Source organism: Gobio gobio (assembly GCF_949357685.1).
Source record: "Gobio gobio genome assembly, chromosome: 20".
NCBI classification, from domain to species: Eukaryota; Metazoa; Chordata; class Actinopteri; order Cypriniformes; family Gobionidae; genus Gobio; species Gobio gobio.
This window is the reverse complement of record NC_137113.1, coordinates 29,147,513-29,165,704: the sequence shown is the minus strand read 5'-3', so window position 1 is coordinate 29,165,704 and position 18,192 is coordinate 29,147,513. Positions and strand designations below refer to the sequence as shown.

Genomic DNA, 18,192 nt, shown 5'->3' with positions numbered 1-18,192 from the left:
CAAGTAAGGGAAGAAAGCTTTATAGAGTCAAAATTTAACTGCACACAAATGCTTTTTTATGCTGAAGTGAGTGTGCAGTTATATTTTGCCTCTAACAAATTTGTGAAATTCTATTTCACAGCGTGATTTCTCGACTGCCACAAAAACTGTCTTAACAAAATACATATTTGTGCACTTTTTACTGTACCTGTTTTTTTAATTGGCCTTTAGTTTGAATTTAGCTCTATTGTATGGTTAAAAAAAGCGTTACCTTGCATAAGCATTGACCGAGCTCTTTATTTAATTGTGTTATTGAGCGCTCCAAATGCAAACTTTTTTGACATTAATTGACAGTATCCAACGGCATATAGGAATCGTCAGATTGACAGTTCTCTGATCCAATAGTGTGGGGGAACTAGTGGGGGCGGCAGTAATATTTTAGGGTGGCCGTGACACCCTTTACACACAAAATCTAGTGCCAGATATGTGCTCATTGGCGACCGCCTAGTTTGCCCATGCCTAAAAACGGCCCTGATTATAAGAATGAATGACATTTAATTTTCATTCCATTTCATAAGTTATATCCACATTATCATGAAGATTAAATCCAACAGTGTTATTTGTGCCTATTGTTTTAGGCTATATACATCAAGTAAAATCCAAACGTAATTCAAAATGTATTTTTTTAAAAATGCGCACAAACTCTTTTACTACAGTGAGAAAAGTAATGAAGTAAGAACTGTCTTTTCTCAGTCTAGAAGGCACCAAATTCTAAAATTATTTCACATTTCTACTACATAAATGACCCAGTTTAAATACACATTCATCTTCCCAGCACTGAAGTACCCCTTTACATGCTTCCTCCGTCGATCATTTTGTAAAGTTAAAAGGTTTCAAAAATGTTATAATTTTATCTTTCTTAGATTCCTGGTTTTGATCTCTATATAACTGTTGATAATATTCAGCAAAAGCGTCTGATATTGCTTTGGGATGGGTCTCAACATTTTTCGTTACAGGATGTTTAATCTTAGGAACTATGCGACTAGCTTGAGTCTGCTAGCTTTATTTCCCATTTCATAGTATTTTCTAAGGGCTCCTTCTGCTTTGTATGTCAGTATTTCATAAAAAAAAAATTCTAAAGATTCTAATCTAGATTCTAATCTCTTTTAACTCCCTAAGTGTATCTTCTTTTTGATTTATTTTTTATGCTCCCTCTCTAACCTCTTTATTTTATTTTCATATTTTTGTTGTTCTGAGTTTCTTTGTTTCTTTTTTCTAGACCCAATAGATATAATCTTACCTTGTATTGTGGCTTTTTCTGCCTCCCACAGTATTGAAGGGGAGACATTACCATTATCTTTAATAGAAAAATATTCCTTCAACGCATCTTGTATTTCTTGTATAGTTTGGGGAATTGTTAACATCCAAACGTTTAATTTTATTTGTCTAACCCTAGATTAATTTTCATGATAACTGGGTTGTGATCCGAGATGGTAACTGGCTCAATTATGCATTCTCTTTCTTTATTTAAGTCTGCTTTTGATATACAAAAGTAGTCTATTCTTGAATAGCTCCCATGCACTTGAGACATGTAAAATCTCTTTCCTTAGGGTGTGCATGTCACTAGACATCCACTAAACCCATTTCTTTCATCAGGTTTGACATTTCCTTGGACATTTTAGATGGAGGCTTTGCTATTACAGGTGATCTATCTAGTTTAGCATTCAATATACAGTTAAAATCCCCTCCAATAAGCAAAATTCACTTTTATCTGCCACTAGTGCTGATATTTTTTCAAAGAAAAGAGGGCAATCTTCATTTGGGCCGTAAATGTATACAATTGTTATTTTTATGCCTCTAATTGTTCCAACCACCATAACATACCGACCCTCCTTGTCTTGGAGGTTTTTTTCATTATTATAGCACACTGCTTTACAAAACACAATAGCCACTCCTTTTTTTTTCTTATCTCCAAATGATGAACTCTACCCATTCTCTTTTTAGTTTCAAATGTTCCATCTCAGATAAGTGTGTTTCCTGGAGTAATATTACCACGCCTGTCCAAAAATCTTTTTCCTTTTTATTGGGTTGTTAATTCCATTTATATTGTAACTAATGAAATTGTCTTATTTTGAAGTACTTTACATTTCTTCTTGGATCAGAGCCTTAATGTCACGTATCGACAGTACTGTGTCTCTGTTATCATCCTGGGTTTTCCTTTCTCTGTCTCCCTCTTGTGGTCATTCACGTACGCACTCACTCATCACGCTCATCCCTACTCATTATCTCTCACAGCTGTTTTCCCTTCCTGATTTATTTCCTCACCTGTTATCTCTTTTGTCTTGATTGTCTCAGCCTCTTAAGTCCCTCTCCGTCTTGGTCTAGTTGTCGGATTATTACTTCTGCAAATGAGAGACGTTGGTTTGTTACCCGATCTTGTCAAGTCCTGTCCAGTGTTTGTGCTCATATTGTAACTGTGTGCAGAGTACCTGTGTGGCGCCTGGCTGTTTCTCCCGTGGCCTCCTACAAGGAATCATCACTCTGTCCTCGTGGGATCCTGAGTTGTTTCAGCCTTGTGGCAGTTTCTGTTTTGGCTCTGTTGCCTGACGTTTTGTTCAGTTTTGCTATTTGAGGACTTTTTCCTTTTGTTCCATTAAAGACTGTGAACTGCATCCTCCCTGGTTTCTTCATCCTCCTTTCACATAACAGAATAATCCGACCAAGAGGATGGACCAGACGAGTAGCAGTCCTTTTCATACGGCCGTCGAGTTCCAGGGTGCTCTGCTGGGTAAGCACGAGGAGGACCTAGCCGCCACGAGACGTGTTGTGGACTCTCTGACCGCCCAGCTTTCTGACCTGACCCAGCAGCTCCACTATTATCGCCAGGAGGCCACGAGTTCCGCTGGAGGGCGTGATCCGCCTGAGCCGCGCATCAACAATCCGCCGTGCTATTTGGGTGAGCCAACACAGTGCCGATCTTTCCTTACACAATGCGAGGTTGTGTTCTCTCTCCAGCCCTTGACTTATGCCAAGGAACGGTCGAGAGTGGCTTACGTGATTTCTCTCCTTGACGGACGGGCTCGAGAGTGGGCTGCGGCTAACTGGGATGCTGAGGCAGACTGTGTCCAGAGGTTTTCTCTTTTCAAGGAGGAGATGATCCGAGTTTTTGATCGCTCTGCTCATGGGGATGAGGCATCTCGTCTTCTGTCCACTCTGCGTCAGGGGAAGAGGTCAGTCACTGATTACTCGATTGAGTTTCGTACTCTGGCTACCACCAGCGGATGGAACGGTCCTGCTCTGCAAGCCCGTTTTCTCGAGGGTCTGTGTTCAGAGGTCAAGGACGAGGTTCTTGCCCGGGAGGTCCCGGAGAACCTTGATTCTCTGATCGAGCTGGCCCTGCGTGTGGAGAGACGGTTCGAGGTGCGACGGAGGGCCCGCAGACTGGAGTTTTCTTTGTTCTCCTCTTCCATACCGAGAGAGTCGTCACATCCTTCGCCCGCGGATCCCGAGCCGATGCAGCTTGGGGGTCTTCGTATTTCCACACGGGAACGTCAGCGCAGGATAATGAATCGCCTGTGCATGTACTGTGCTGCCGCTGATCACTTTGTCTCCAGGTGTCCGGTAAAAGCCAACGCTCGTCAGTAGGCGGAGGGTTACTGACGAGCGCCACTTCATGGGTCTCTCCTTCTAAGTCCTGCACTTCTCTTCCCATTCATCTTCGCTGGCCGGGGTCGTCAGTTTCATGTTCAGCGTTGATTGACTCTGGAGCGGAGGGGAACTTCGTTGATGAGTCATGGGCTCTAGAGCAAGGTATTCCTCTTTCTGACTTACAAGACTCCACCCCCCTGTACGCTCTTGACGGTAGCGCCCTTCCTAGGGTACAGAGGAGAACTGTTCCATTGACGCTTACTGTTTCTGGTAATCATAGAGAGACTATTTCTTTTTTTGTTTTTAGTTCTCCCTATTGCCCAGTTGTTTTAGGCCATCCTTGGCTTGTACTCCACAATCCCCAGTTTAACTGGGCGGAGGGATCTATTTTGTCTTGGAAATTGTCATGTCATGTTGATTGTTTGTCTTCTGCTGTTCCTCCTGTCTCGTCTATTACTGTTTTTCAGGAGGAGCCAGGAGATTTGTCTGGAGTCCCGGAGGAGTATCACGATTTGCGGGAGGTATTCAGTCGTTCTCGGGCCACTTCTCTTCCTCCTCATCGCCCGTATGATTGCGGTATAGATCTTCTTCCGGGGACCACGCCTCCTCGGGGAAGACTATATTCGTTGTCTACTCCCGAACGTAAGGCTCTTGAGAGTTACCTGTCCGATTCGCTTAACGCCGGTACCATCGTTCCCTCTTCTTCTCCTGCGGGAGCTGGTTTCTTCTTCGTTAAGAAGAAAGACGGCTCTCTGCGTCCCTGTATAGACTATCGAGGTCTGAATGACATCACTGTCAAGAACCGTTACCCCTTGCCACTGATGTCATCGGCCTTCGAACTCTTGCAGGGAGCTAAGGTTTTTACTAAGCTCGATTTACGCAACGCCTATCACTTGGTGCGAATCAGGGAGGGGGACGAATGGAAGACCGCGTTTAACACGCCCCTCGGGCACTTTGAATATCGAGTCCTTCCGTTCGGGTTAGTAAACGCTCCCGCTGTCTTTCAAGCCTTAGTCAATGACGTCCTACGGGACATGCTTAACGTATTCGTTTTTGTTTACTTGGACGACATTTTAATTTTTTCACCGTCACTCCAAGTACACATCCAACATGTTCGTCGTGTTCTTCAGCGGCTATTGGAGAATCGTCTTTACGTTAAGGCTGAGAAGTGTTCTTTCCACGCTCCCTCTGTTACGTTTCTGGGCTCGGTCATCTCGGCAGAAGGAATTAGTATGGACCCGGCTAAGGTTCAGGCAGTCACTGACTGGCCCGTACCCGAGTCTCGCCTAGCGCTACAGCGTTTTCTTGGTTTTGCTAATTTTTACCGTCGTTTTATTTCTGGGTTTAGTCAGGTGGCCGCTCCTCTTACCGCTCTTACCTCTACCAAGTCACAATTTAGGTGGTCAGAGTCGGCACAGGCTGCGTTTGACGTACTAAAGTCCCGATTCACCACCGCGCCGATCCTTTTGACCCCCGACTTTTCTAAACAGTTTATCGTCGAGGTCGACGCTTCCGAGGTGGGGGTCGGGGCTGTTCTGTCCCAGCGTTCCGCCGCCGACGGAAAGATACATCCCTGCGCTTTCTTTTCCCATCGGCTCTCTCCCGCTGAGCGTAATTATGACGTTGGAAACCGGGAGCTGCTCGCCATTCGTCTAGCGCTAGGCGAGTGGCGACAGTGGTTGGAGGGATCTCCCGTTCCGTTTTTGGTCTGGACCGATCACCGTAACCTCGAATATATTCGTAAGGCTAAGAGACTCAGCGCCCGTCAAGCCCGTTGGGCTCTGTTCTTTACTCGTTTCGATTTTACCATCTCGTTTCGCCCGGGTACCAAGAACGTCAAGCCGGATGCGTTATCTCGTCTCTTTGATTTATCCTCTTCCTCTGAACCAGAGGAAATTATCCCTTCGGGTCGGGTAGTTGGTACGTCCATTTGGGGAATTGAGAGGCTGGTTAAGCGCTCTCTCGCTCGTGTCACTGTTCCGCGTAATGTTCCTAGGGGACTTCTTTTTGTCCCCGTATCCACGCGACGTGCTGTCCTTCAATGGGGACACACATCTAAATTGACTGCCCATCCAGGCGTTCGGGGCACCCTCTCGTTTATCCGCCAGCGCTTCTGGTGGTCCTCATTGGAGCGTGATGTACGTAGTTTTGTGTCCTCGTGCGTTACGTGCGCGCAGACTAAGGCTGGTAATTCTCCTCCAGCCGGTCTGCTTCGGCCGCTACCGGTGCCTTCACGTCCTTGGTCTCACTTGGCCCTTGACTTTATCACCGGGCTTCCCCCGTCGGCAGGTAATACCGTTATTCTCACGGTGGTAGACCGCTTCTCGAAATCAGCCCATTTTATTCCACTCGCTAAGCTTCCTTCTGCCAAGGAGACCGGCCAGATCCTGGTTGATCAGGTTTTCAGGCTACATGGTCTTCCCTCTGACATAGTGTCGGATAGGGTGCCTCAATTTTTGTCTCAGTTTTGGAAAGAGTTTTGTCGTCTGATTGGGGCATCCGTTAGTCTCTCGTCCGGTTATCATCCCCAGACTAACGGTCAAGCTGAACGAACCAATCAGATCATCGCCCGCATGCTGCGCAGTTTCACTCACCAGAGTCCCGCGTCCTGGTCCCAGCATCTTTCCTGGGCCGAGTACGCCCATAATTCGCTTCCATCCTTTCGACAGTCACCGGACTGTCCCCTTTCCATTGTTGCCTCGGTTACCAGCCGCCGCTGTTTGCTTCCCAGGACTCTGAATCGAACGTTCCTTCCGTACAGTCCTTTATTAGTCGTTGTAAGCGTACCTGGAGAAGAGTGCGGTCTGCCCTTTGTCGAGCTAGAAAGCGCATGACCATTGCCGCTAATAAACGCAGGATTAAAAGCCCTCGCTACGTTTGCGGTCAGAGAGTGTGGTTATCCACTACTAATTTACCTCTCCAGTCCGATTCACGCAAGTTGTCGCCCCGTTTTATCGGACCTTTTCGCATTTCTAAGGTGATTAATCCTGTCGTTGTTAAGCTTCACCTCCCGCCTAAATTACGTCGGATTCATCCTGTGTTTCACGTTTCTTGCGTTAAGCCTGCCATTCGCCCTCCCTCCCGCCCTGTTCAGGGTCCTAGTATGGTTAAGGATATCCCCGTTTTTAGGGTTCGTCGTATTCTGGACATGCGCCGTCGGGGACGCGGTCATCAGTATCTGGTTGACTGGGAGGGATACGGTCCAGAGGAGAGAAGCTGGGTTCCCTCCCGGGACGTCCTGGATCCTTCCCTCATCTCTGATTTCCTCCGGTCTCGGCAGGTGCCCCTAGGAGCGCCGGGTGGCGCTCGTTGAGAGAGGGGTACTGTTATCATCCTGGGTTTTCCTTTCTCTGTCTCCCTCTTGTGGTCATTCACGTACGCACTCACTCATCACGCTCATCCCTACTCATTATCTCTCACAGCTGTTTTCCCTTCCCGATTTATTTCCTCACCTGTTATCTCTTTTGTCTTGATTGTCTCAGCCTCTTAAGTCCCTCTCCGTCTTGGTCTAGTTGTCGGATTATTACTTCTGCAAATGAGAGACGTTGGTTTGTTACCCGATCTTGTCAAGTCCTGTCCAGTGTTTGTGCTCATATTGTAACTGTGTGCAGAGTACCTGTGTGGCGCCTGGCTGTTTCTCCCGTGGCCTCCTACAAGGAATCATCACTCTGTCCTCGTGGGATCCTGAGTTGTTTCAGCCTTGTGGCAGTTTCTGTTTTGGCTCTGTTGCCTGACGTTTTGTTCAGTTTTGCTATTTGAGGACTTTTTCCTTTTGTTCCATTAAAGACTGTGAACTGCATCCTCCCTGGTTTCTTCATCCTCCTTTCACATAACAGTCTCTTGCTCCCTGGTCTTTCTTTCAGCTCTTCTTCTATTTTCTCCCTCTCTCCACAGCGTAACTCAATGTCCAGCTCCTTCACCTTTGTTGTTGCATCTGTCAGCGTCACAAATGTTTTCTCTCCGGTGTTGAGTTTCAGTCGGGTATATGCATTTTGCCTGTATTCCCTTCTTTCGTAGCTGTTTGATGACTTCGTAGACTTTTGGTCTTTTCTTCTGAGGGTCAGGAGAGTAGTCTTGGTCGAAGAATATTCACCTTTCTTGGAAGTGAATCTGACCCTGGCTCCATGCTTGCCTGATGATCACGTCCTTTACTGCTGCATCCAGGAATCTTACAATGATCGAACTGGGGGGAGGCATTGGGTCCACCGGTTTTGACATTAGTGAGCAATGTGCCCTCTCGATCTTAATATCTATTCCTGTCGGTAGTTTAAGTAGGTCATTCAGCAACTTCTTCACAAATCCTGCAGTATCCTTTCCTTCACTTCCTTCTGGTATCTGGATTATTCTCATGTTGTTACGCCTCATTCTGTTTTCAAGTTCATCGCATCCATATCACGGTGAAGCAGGTCCCTTAGCACCCACTTGTGTCGCGTTGTTGTATCTTCCACAGTACTTACTGTATTCTCTCTTCCGCTTTTTCGATTCTCACCTCGTGTTCATTTAATTGATCTTTTATATCTTTTACTGTTTGCTCCACTCTTTCAAGAGATATCTTAGTGTGATTGTGTTCTTCTTGATTTTCTTTTTCCCTTTTATTTCTTGTTTGCTACCCATTTTTTGTCTCGAAGTTGAACTCATTTCACCGGTGAACAACTACTTTTTCTTTATGGACTGGAAATGATCGTTGCCACTTTACTTTTTGATTTTTTTGACGGAGCTCTATTTTGTGCTGCTTACTTGGTCATATAGCGCCACCGGAAGTCCAGTTAAATTAATATAAATAAATGTGTTATATAGTTTTATAATATACAATATTATATATCCTTTCTAAAGCACTATTATAACAAGGTAATGTTTAAATGATAATTCAATTCAAATATATATATTATTATTTTTACTGTTATATCACACATGGCTCTGCATTCAATTGATTAGCATCAAACAAACAATACAATCCTTATTTTCAGTGAATAAAGATTACTTATTAAATGAAAAGGTTGAAAAAATTATTGCACAACCACCAAATAGGTGGCGTTGTGCACTAAACAGGTTAAAGGAGCTGTATGTAGGACTGTGGCCAAAACTGGTACTGCAATCACTTTCAAATTACTGTAGAGCGGTGTATCCCCTCTCCCCCTCCCCCTGACTCGAGGTTGCCAGATAGGCTGCAGGATGCAGCAGGAACGTAGGCTGCTACACGGAGCTTTCAATGGCAAGTGACGAGTCGTACACAGTAAGTTTTTTTTCTTTCTGTTAATTATGTTTATGCTTCAAGAGCGATGTTTTGTGAAGTAATTATGAATCGCAAAAATGTACTAATGGCGATTAGCCAAATATAATCGTAAATATGAACGCTCGTATGTGACAGTACATTCCCACATGAAACAATACTATAGTAAAATTACAGCAAAGCTAAATAACATTACCAATGGTCATACAGGTCAACTTGCAGCATGTTTTGTCCACTATATATGCGAAGAACGAATGAGGAATCATTTTTACTGAGGTAACGTTAGGCTACTGTCTCAAATACGTTTACACGGTGCTAATAGGCGTGCTAATGTTGTTTTCCTCAGCGTCCCAGCATAATGACAGAGAAACGGGCTCTGATAATGCATTACTAATGTTAGCAATGACGACTCGCCGTTTTTATTTACCAAACAATTCCTTAACGTTACCTTTTCAATTCAATGACCCACCTCCTCCATCTGCGCTAACCTAACGTTACTTTGCACGAACATGCATAACTTTGTTCGACTGTCATGAATATTTGAAATGTCCATTTACATTAAGTACAAGTTAGCCAAACATAGATGAACCTTACCTGTCCAGGAGAAAATTAGCAACGTTGGCATCAGTCTTCAAATTATTCTCCGTTTTCAGCCGTCTTTATCTTTCAAAGGCATCTCAAATCCTTGTTTTATTTCGGACACTGTCACAACGTTTTTCTGATTCATAACGAGGTCGTTTAGGTTTCGTAAAGTTAGACATTGTTTATCCAAAAAGTTTGTAGCTGCAGCTGTGGTAACTAGAGCAGAGCTGGCAACCCGAATGCAGAAACACTACTGACTTTATGATTGGTAGACAGGTGGAGGGTGGCGCTTCAGGCATGACACAACATGTCAACATCAACATCAGTTGAGGGCTGCAACTTCACTTTTAAAATGACTTATCTATATCTTGATAATATCTAATATCTCTAATATCTTGGTCGGACAACCGTTGTCAGTGATATAAATATTTGAAATTAACATGATTTCTTAATGTCTAGTGACATATCAGGGCCATTTTATGATTAATTGAAATACATTTCTTACATACAGTTCCTTTAAGTAAATTGTCATTAAACAAAAGAAGAGGAAGTAGAATGGCACGCTTTATCTTAGCATCTGTTTCCATGGTAAATCATCGATTCGTCGCTCTGTTGAGAATGTCTTGTGTGTTAACCGGGAACATACTCTGGGTTGGCTGAACTTACTCCCGGACTCATTTTTGGAACCAGCATACCCTCGAGTAAGCAAGGTTTGGGTTAATCAACCTAGAGTATTTGTGATGGTAAGTTAACCTTGCTTTCTGGAATACCCCCATGCTCTGCTGTTGTTCATAAATACTAGTAATGCTGTTGTACAATGAGGACGTTGTCACGTCGTCGGAAATAGAGTCATCAGTGTCCCAATGTGTAATGAGCCAGCGTTCTTTACTGTCCTTACCAGTGCCCAAATTCATGTACACGATATGCTGAGTCATGAGCTCAGGAGCTAGGGAACTGATTGAGATACACCCCACATATCTTTCCATCTCTTCATAATAAAATACACCCGATTCAACTCATCAGCTCGTTAGAGACTCCAAGATGGGTCAAATAAGGAAGACTTCCAAAATGTGCACTGTTGATGTGCCTCCAGGAACAGGGTTGGGAAACACTAAATTAGGGGGATACTTGTTTGAAAACAGACATTATCTTAAATTCTGTCATGGCTTAATGGTTAGAGAGTCAGACTGGAACCCGAAAAGTGCCAGTACTGGCAGTGACTGATGACTGAGGTGCCCTATTTCTCCCTGGGCGCCGCAGAAAAATGGTTGCCCACTGCTCACTGTGCCTAACTGTGTGTGCGCTAGCTTTGATGGGTTAAATGCAGAGGACAAATTCTGAGTATGGGTTACCATACTTGGTCTTCACGTAAAAAAAATAAATTACATTTGGTGATACTAGCTGTGCAGAAATACACAGTTCAGCTTTCAACACAAATTACACCATTTATATTGCTTTAGATTCTCTGATAAAGCGCAGTGAATGAACTCCCTGACTGCATTGTTACTTTTCCTCCCCTATACAGATTCCACCAACAGCGACACAGCTAAATCAAAGGTAAGAGATCAGGGTCTAAAATTAACTTTTGTGAACTGAGAAAATTTACCAGCCATAAATATTTCGGCCCCTCTTTATATATTTGGTGGCCTTAAGTACTATGTATTTACATCAAAAAAAATTTACAATGTTCTTACTGTGTTCAAATTGTATTGCAAAACACCTTTGCTGATATTGACGTGGGATACGGGTAGAGTTAGGGACAGGTGTGGTGGTGTGGGTAAGTTTAAGGTTAGGGTTAGGGACAGGTGTGGTGATGTGGGTAAGTTTAAAGGTAGAGTTAGGGACAGGTGTGGTAATGTGGGTAAGTTTAAGGGTAGGGTCAGGGACAGGTGTGGTGGTATGGGTAAGTTTAAGGGTAGGGTTAGGGACAGGTGTGGTGGTATGGGTAAGTTTAAGGGTAGGGTTATGGAGAGGTGTGGTGGTAAGGGTAAGTTTAAGGGTAGGGTTAGGGACAGGTGTGGTGGTATGGGTAAGTTTAAGGGTAGGGTTAGGGACAGGTGTGGTGATGTGGGTAAGTTTAAAGGTAGAGTTAGGGACAGGTGTGGTGGTATGGGTAAGTTTAAGGGTAGGGTTAGGGACAGGTGTGGTGGTAAGGGTAAGTTTAAGGGTAGAGTTAGGGACAGGTGTGGTGGTATGGGTGAGTTTAAGGGTAGGGTTAGGGACAGGTGTGGTGATATGGGTAAGTTTAAGGGTAGGGTTAGGGACAGGTGTGTTGGTATGGGTAAGTTTAAGGGTAGGGTTATGGACAGGTGTGGTGGTAAGGGTAAGTTTAAGGGTAGGGTTATGGACAGGTGTGGTGGTATGGGTAAGTTTAAGGGTAGGGTTAGGGACAGGTGTGGTGGTATGGGTAAGTTTAAGGGTAGAGTTAGGGAAAGGTGTGGTGGGATGAGTAAGTTTAAGGGTAGAGTTAGGGACAGGTGTGTTGGTACGGGTAAGATTAAGGGTAGGGTTATGGACAGGTGTGGTGGTAAGGGTAAGTTTAAGGGTAGGGTTAGGGACAGGTGTGGTGGTATGGGTAAGTTTAAGGGTAGGGTTATGGACAGGTGTGGTGGTAAGGGTAAGTTTAAGGGTAGGGTTAGGGACAGGTGTGGTGGTATGGGTAAGTTTAAGGGTAGGGTTAGGGACAGGTGTGGTGGTGTGGGTAAGTTTAAGGGTAAGGTTAGGGACAGGTGTGGTGGTATGGGTAAGTTTAAGGGTAGAGTTAGGGACAGGTGTGGTGGTGTGGGTAAGTTTAAGGGTAGGGTTAGGGACAGGTGTGGTGGTATGGGTAAGTTTAAGGGTAGGGTTATGGACAGGTGTGGTGGTAAGGGTAAGTTTAAGGGTAGGGTTAGGGACAGGTGTAGTGGTATGGGTAAGTTTAAGGGTAGGGTTAGGGACAGGTGTGGTGGTATGGGTAAGTTTAAGGGTAGGGTTATGGACAGGTGTGGTGGTAAGGGTAAGTTTAAGGGTAGGGTTAGGGACAGGTGTGGTGGTATGGGTAAGTTTAAGGGTAGGGTTAGGGACAGGTGTGGTGGTATGGGTAAGTTTAAGGGTAGAGTTAGGGACAGGTGTGGTGGTGTGGGTAAGTTTAAGGGTAGGGTTAGGGACAGGTGTGGTGGTGTGGGTAAGTTTAAGGGTAGGGTTAGGGACAGGTGTGGTGGTGTGGGTAAGTTTAAGGGTAGGGTTATGGACAGGTGTGGTGGTATGGGTAAGTTTAAGGATAGGGTTAGGGACAGGTGTGGTGATATGGGTACGTTTAAGGGTAGGGTTAGGGTTAGGGACAGGTGTGTTGGTATGGGTAAGTTTAAGGGTAGGGTTATGGACAGGTGTGGTGGTAAGGGTAAGTTTAAGGGTAGGGTTATGGACAGGTGTGGTGGTATGGGTAAGTTTAAGGGTAGGGTTAGGGACAGGTGTGGTGGTATGGGTAAGTTTAAGGGTAGAGTTAGTGACAGGTGTGGTGGGATGAGTAAGTTTAAGGGTAGAGTTAGGGACAGGTGTGTTGGTATGGGTAAGATTAAGGGTAGGCTTATGGACAGGTGTGGTGGTAAGGGTAAGTTTAAGGTTAGGGTTAGGGACAGGTGTGGTGGTATGGGTAAGTTTAAGGGTAGGGTTAGGGACAGGTGTGGTGGTGTGGGTAAGTTTAAGGGTAGGGTTAGGGACAGGTGTGGTGGTGTGGGTAAGTTTAAGGGTAGAGTTAGGGACAGGTGTGGTGGTCTGGGTAAGTTTAAGGGTAGGGTTAGGGACAGGTGTGGTGGTATGGGTAAGTTTAAGGGTAGGGTTAGGGACAGGTGTGGTGGTATGGGTAAGTTTAAGGGTAGGGTTAGGGACAGGTGTGGTGGTGTGGGTAAGTTTAAGGGTAGGGTTAGGGACAGGTGTGGTGGTAAGGGTAAGTTTAAGGGTAGGGTTAGGGACAGGTGTGGTGGTGTGGGTAAGTTTAAGGGTAGGGTTAGGGACAGGTGTGGTGGTAAGGGTAAGTTTAAGGGTAGGGTTAGGGACAGGTGTGGTGGTATGGGTAAGTTTAAGGGCAGGGTTAGGGACAGGTGTGGTGGTATGGGTAAGTTTAAGGGTAGAGTTAGGGACAGGTGTGGTGGTATGGGTGAGTTTAAGGGTAGGGTTAGGGACAGGTGTGGTGGTATGGGTAAGTTTAAGGGTATGGTTAGGGACAGGTGTGGTGGTATGGGTAAGGTTAAGGGTAGGGTTAGGGACACGTGTGGTGGTAAGGGTAAGTTTAAGGGTAGGGTTAGGGACAGGTGTGGTGGTGTGGGTAAGTTTAAGGGTAGGGTTAGGGACAGGTGTGTTGGTATGGGTAAGTTTAAGGGCAGGGTTAGGGACAGGTGTGGTGGTGTGGGTAAGTTTAAGGGTAGGGTTAGGGACAGGTGTGGTGGTATGGGTAAGTTTAAGGGTAGGGTTAGGGACCGGTGTGGTGGTGTGGGTTAGTTTAAGGGTAGGGTTAGGGACAGGTGTGGTGGTATGGGTAAGTTTAGGAGCAGGGTTAGGGACAGGTGTGGTGGTGTGGGTAAGTTTAAGGGTAGGGTTAGGGACAGGTGTGGTGGTAAGGGGAAGTTTAAGGGTAGGATTAGGGACAGGTGTGGTGGTGTGGGTAAGTTTAAGGGTTGGGTTAGGGACAGGTGTGGTGGTATGGGTAAGTTTAAGGGTAGGGTTAGGTGTAAGGGAAGTGCCAACTGTGTAATTACAAATGTAACTACAGAAATTAATTACAGATGTAATTACATGCAGGTATTTTTTTAAATGTACGTACAATTGAAAAACATGTATGTACAAAATAAGTGCATTGTATCAAATTATTAATTAAAATGTTAGTACATAGTAGTTAAGGCCACCTAATATAAAGTGGGTCCAATATTTCTTAGTGGGTATTTTGCATTACTTTTATTATCTTTATACTATATGACTAAATATATATTAGCCGTTAATTTCTTATTTATAGTAGAATTTATAATAGAATATTATAAATTATACTATCAGTATAACAATGAGTAAATTTGTACACCTATGGCTTCAGCAGAAGAAATGTTTCAAAAAATGTTTAGCTCTGCAATAAAATACAACTTTCAACACAGGGAACTTCAAACTCCAAGAAAGACCTGAGTGCCAAAGACTTCCTCCCCCTGTCTATCATATCAGCTGTGACCCGGAAGAGAAAGAAACACCAGAGCACCTTCCCCGCAACCAGCAGCGCTGATGAAGACTCTGAGCATGAGCCAATCAAAGCCAGCAACTATGAGGAAATGAGTGGCAGCAGTGAGATTCCAGGGGACAGGGAAGCAAGACAAAGCAGACGCCCAGACCAAAAATCAGAAGAAGAGACTGAGGAAGTCAACGAGATGGAGGGAAAACCAGAACAGGTGGAGGAGGGCCAAGAAGGAAGGGTGGCAGAGGAGAAAAACGTCATTCTGCAGCAGGAAAAGGATGAGATAAAAGAGGCTTCTGAGAAACAACAAACGGGTCGGATTCGGTCTCTGCGCCCTCCAAGTTTCCTTTATCCACACCACCACAGTGTGTCAGGGATCCGAGCCTCATTGCAGCTGAACAACTCCAGACCAGCACAGCCCTTGAATATCACTCAAAAACTGAGAGAAGAAAGAGTGCGACCTCACTCGCTGTATGTAGAGCAAAGTCAGACTGGAGAGGAACGGGCATCTCATACACACCTGGACTTCTCAAGAGTCAAAGCATCTCTTGTTAGAGGTCAAGAGAAGCTGCGTCAGGCTCTGTTGCCCGGCAGGGAATCGTCTCTTCAGCAGGGCTGGATGTGTCAAGAGCAGGTCAACCGAACAGCCGATGGCGTTTCACCGGAGACCCGCCGCAGGAGACGAGACTGGAGGCGCCACACAGTTCTGGTTAATATGCCCGGGGAGGGATGACCAAGCAATAAAACATTATAAAACATGAAACACATAAACAACCCCATGCCAACTTCAGCCCTTCTCAACTTTAATGCTTTTGTCCTCTCACAGCCTGGCAGCTAATGTCACAACCATATGACAGAACGCCATTCTCATGATATCAATAAGTGGGGAAAGCATTATTAAGCACAATGTATTTTGAAGTTAAAGTATTTTGACTGTCTGAGTTTGAAAATGCCATTGCATAAATATGTAGCGGATAATTTACATTCAGGCAGTCAGTCGCAAAATAGGTTTTGTGGGAATGACCATCTGACTGTTTGTTAGCCCGCTACATGGCTACTCATCAAATACAAACATATTTTAGTTGAAATTATTTTATAGCTTTCACTGAGAAAAAATAGTCCAATACAATGTACAAAACAATTAGCCTGGAAAAAAGTCACAATCAAGGCATTTCAATAGGAATCTGCTCGATAAGGAATTTTGCTTGAGGGTGAAAAATGTCCCCATGCAGCTTTTGCATCAGGTTTAAGTTGGTCATACGAATTTGCAGCATTGACCAACAGAAAGGTGCCTGGTTTGAAATTGAGAGTGTGTGAGCTGTGCTTCATACATGGCTACATTATGGATGGCAGTGAATATAGAGTGCAACCGTGCCCAGCTCACCCACTTTTTCAGCAGCCTTGGTTTGCATTCATTTTTCCCTTTGGGATTTTTAAAGTCTTTGTTAAAGAGTTAAGCAAAATGAACAAAACTGCTTAAAACAATATGTTTAATCAAAAATACAGTAAAAACAGTAATATTGTGAAATATTACAATTTAATATAATATTATATACATACACACAGTCAAACCAAAAATGATTCAATCACCATATCATTTTTTACTTGTGGTTGCAGGACTCTATAGTTGATTTATGTAAGTGAGGATAGCAAAATAAAGTAAACTGACATATTATACCCAAACATTCTTCATACTGTGGACTGCCAGTAAAATTGATTAAGAAAATTGGGACCAAAATTATTCACACTTTGACCTGACCATGTTTTGCTAAAGTGTTTTTTTCATTAATTGCTAATGGGACTGAAGTATTGCTTGGTAATTGGTTGACCTAAATTGGTATTATTTAACCCTCTATGGCAGGGGTCTCAAACTCATTTGACCTGAGGGCCGCTGGAGGCAGACTCTGGGTCAGGCTGGGCCGCATCAAGTATTCCACATAAAAAGTGTTTCAAGTATTCAAAAAAAAAAGTAGCACAACTGATCCAATCTTCTCAATCTTTATTATTAACAGTTCTTCAGCATGAATGTTTCTTCTGAACATGAACTGTTCCTCTGAATTTGAACTAAATATAGCCTATAGAAATTAAATCATGTAATTTGAAATAATGAATGATTTTAATTTTATTTTAAATAATAGACTAATTCACAGCAAGGCCGTAACAGGTCAAACAGAACAGTGACCGAAATTCTAGGTCTAATTCTAGTTGGGAAATAATCTTTTTGGGACTATTTGTAAACAATATTTGCATTTATTTGCGTCAAATATATTATTAGTCCCGATATTCTTCGCATGAGTGAGTGAATGAATAACTATATAGATCCACAAAAGCCTTTCAAATTCCCTAGTGGTCTGGTGGTAGAGTTTTTGTCAACCGTGTCAAAGGTTCCGGGTTCTAATCCGCCCTCAAGATGTTCATCAATGATTGTATAATAAGACCATGGACACGTTTGCATTTTGTTTTGTGATTTCACCGGAAAGAATAGAGTCTCTCTCAGCAACGGCATTAAGCGATAGATTGACGCACTCGTCTGTGTGTGAAGACTGAGCACGAGCCAAAAGAGAACGCAAACCCCGCCTACTTTGATTTGATTGGCCATCTCAATCATTTTGACATTGACGAGCGCTGTTAGACCACATTCGTTTCAACTGTCTGATCAGATTCGTTCGTCTGTTCCTGTCAATCACGCGGTGTCAACCAATTATACTGCACGAGGCTGGGGCGAGCCAACTCTCTCTCTCTCTCTCTCTCTCTCTCTCTCTCTCACACACACACACACACACACACACACACACACACACAAAGGAGGCAGCAAGCGTGGCAAGCCCAGCGCTACACACGCAACGACTCAGCAAAAAGGTGCTTTTCAGAGCTGCGCGAGGGCCGCACTAACACTAAACTTTGATGTCAAGAAGGGGGCCACAAAATATCCTCCTGCGGGCCGTGAGTTTGAGACCCCAACTACCTTTTTGGACCTCACACCGCCCCTTTACATTTTTTTTATAAAAAGCGTTAATATATAATATCACCTGACATGTCTGTTTAATGAAATGAGGGGCTGAAGTGGGTGTGACTTTTTGTTTGGGGGTAGAGCAGTCCTTTCATGAAGCAAAGCCACATGGGACACAGTGTCATCAATTGGTTAGATAAATATCACTTTTTAACATGTTTAAATTGAAATAACTTTATAAAAAAAAATATATGCATGTGCATCAGTATGTAAAGAAGTATGTTTGATTGTTTAAATATTTATTTTGTTTTTATTTATATCCTAAAACAGTGTTTTTTTGTTTGTTGCCTCAGGGCAACACTGTGCAGTTAGACCACTTTTGTTCAGGCAATATCAGTGTTAGGACCATATGGGGTATTCAAGTTCACCTGGAAAGCTTGTTTTTACAAGTTCAGAAAACTCAAAGAATGTGCATTATGTGTGTCATTTTTTTATTATTAACACAGATCAGGCATAACATTATGACCACCTCCCTAATATTGTGTTGGTCCCACTTTTGCTGCCAAAACAGCCCTGACCCGTCGGGGCATGGACTCCACTAGACCCTTGAAG

The 18,192-nt window shown here is 44.0% G+C and overlaps 1 protein-coding gene across 2 annotated transcripts in view; it reads left to right on the top strand.

Annotated features, from left to right (window-relative positions):
- arhgap23b (Rho GTPase activating protein 23b) overlaps positions 1 to 17,813 on the top strand; it is a 331,034-nt gene extending 313,221 nt beyond the window's left edge. For both annotated transcript variants that reach the window (XM_079846080.1, XM_079846081.1), the window contains 2 exons: positions 10,965 to 10,996; positions 14,560 to 17,813. In XM_079846080.1, the coding sequence (XP_079702206.1) occupies positions 10,965 to 10,996; positions 14,560 to 15,363 (836 nt within the window). In that variant the 3' untranslated portion in view covers positions 15,364 to 17,813. The remainder of the gene's footprint in view (positions 1 to 10,964; positions 10,997 to 14,559) is intronic.
- Positions 17,814 to 18,192: the final 379 nt, after the last annotated feature.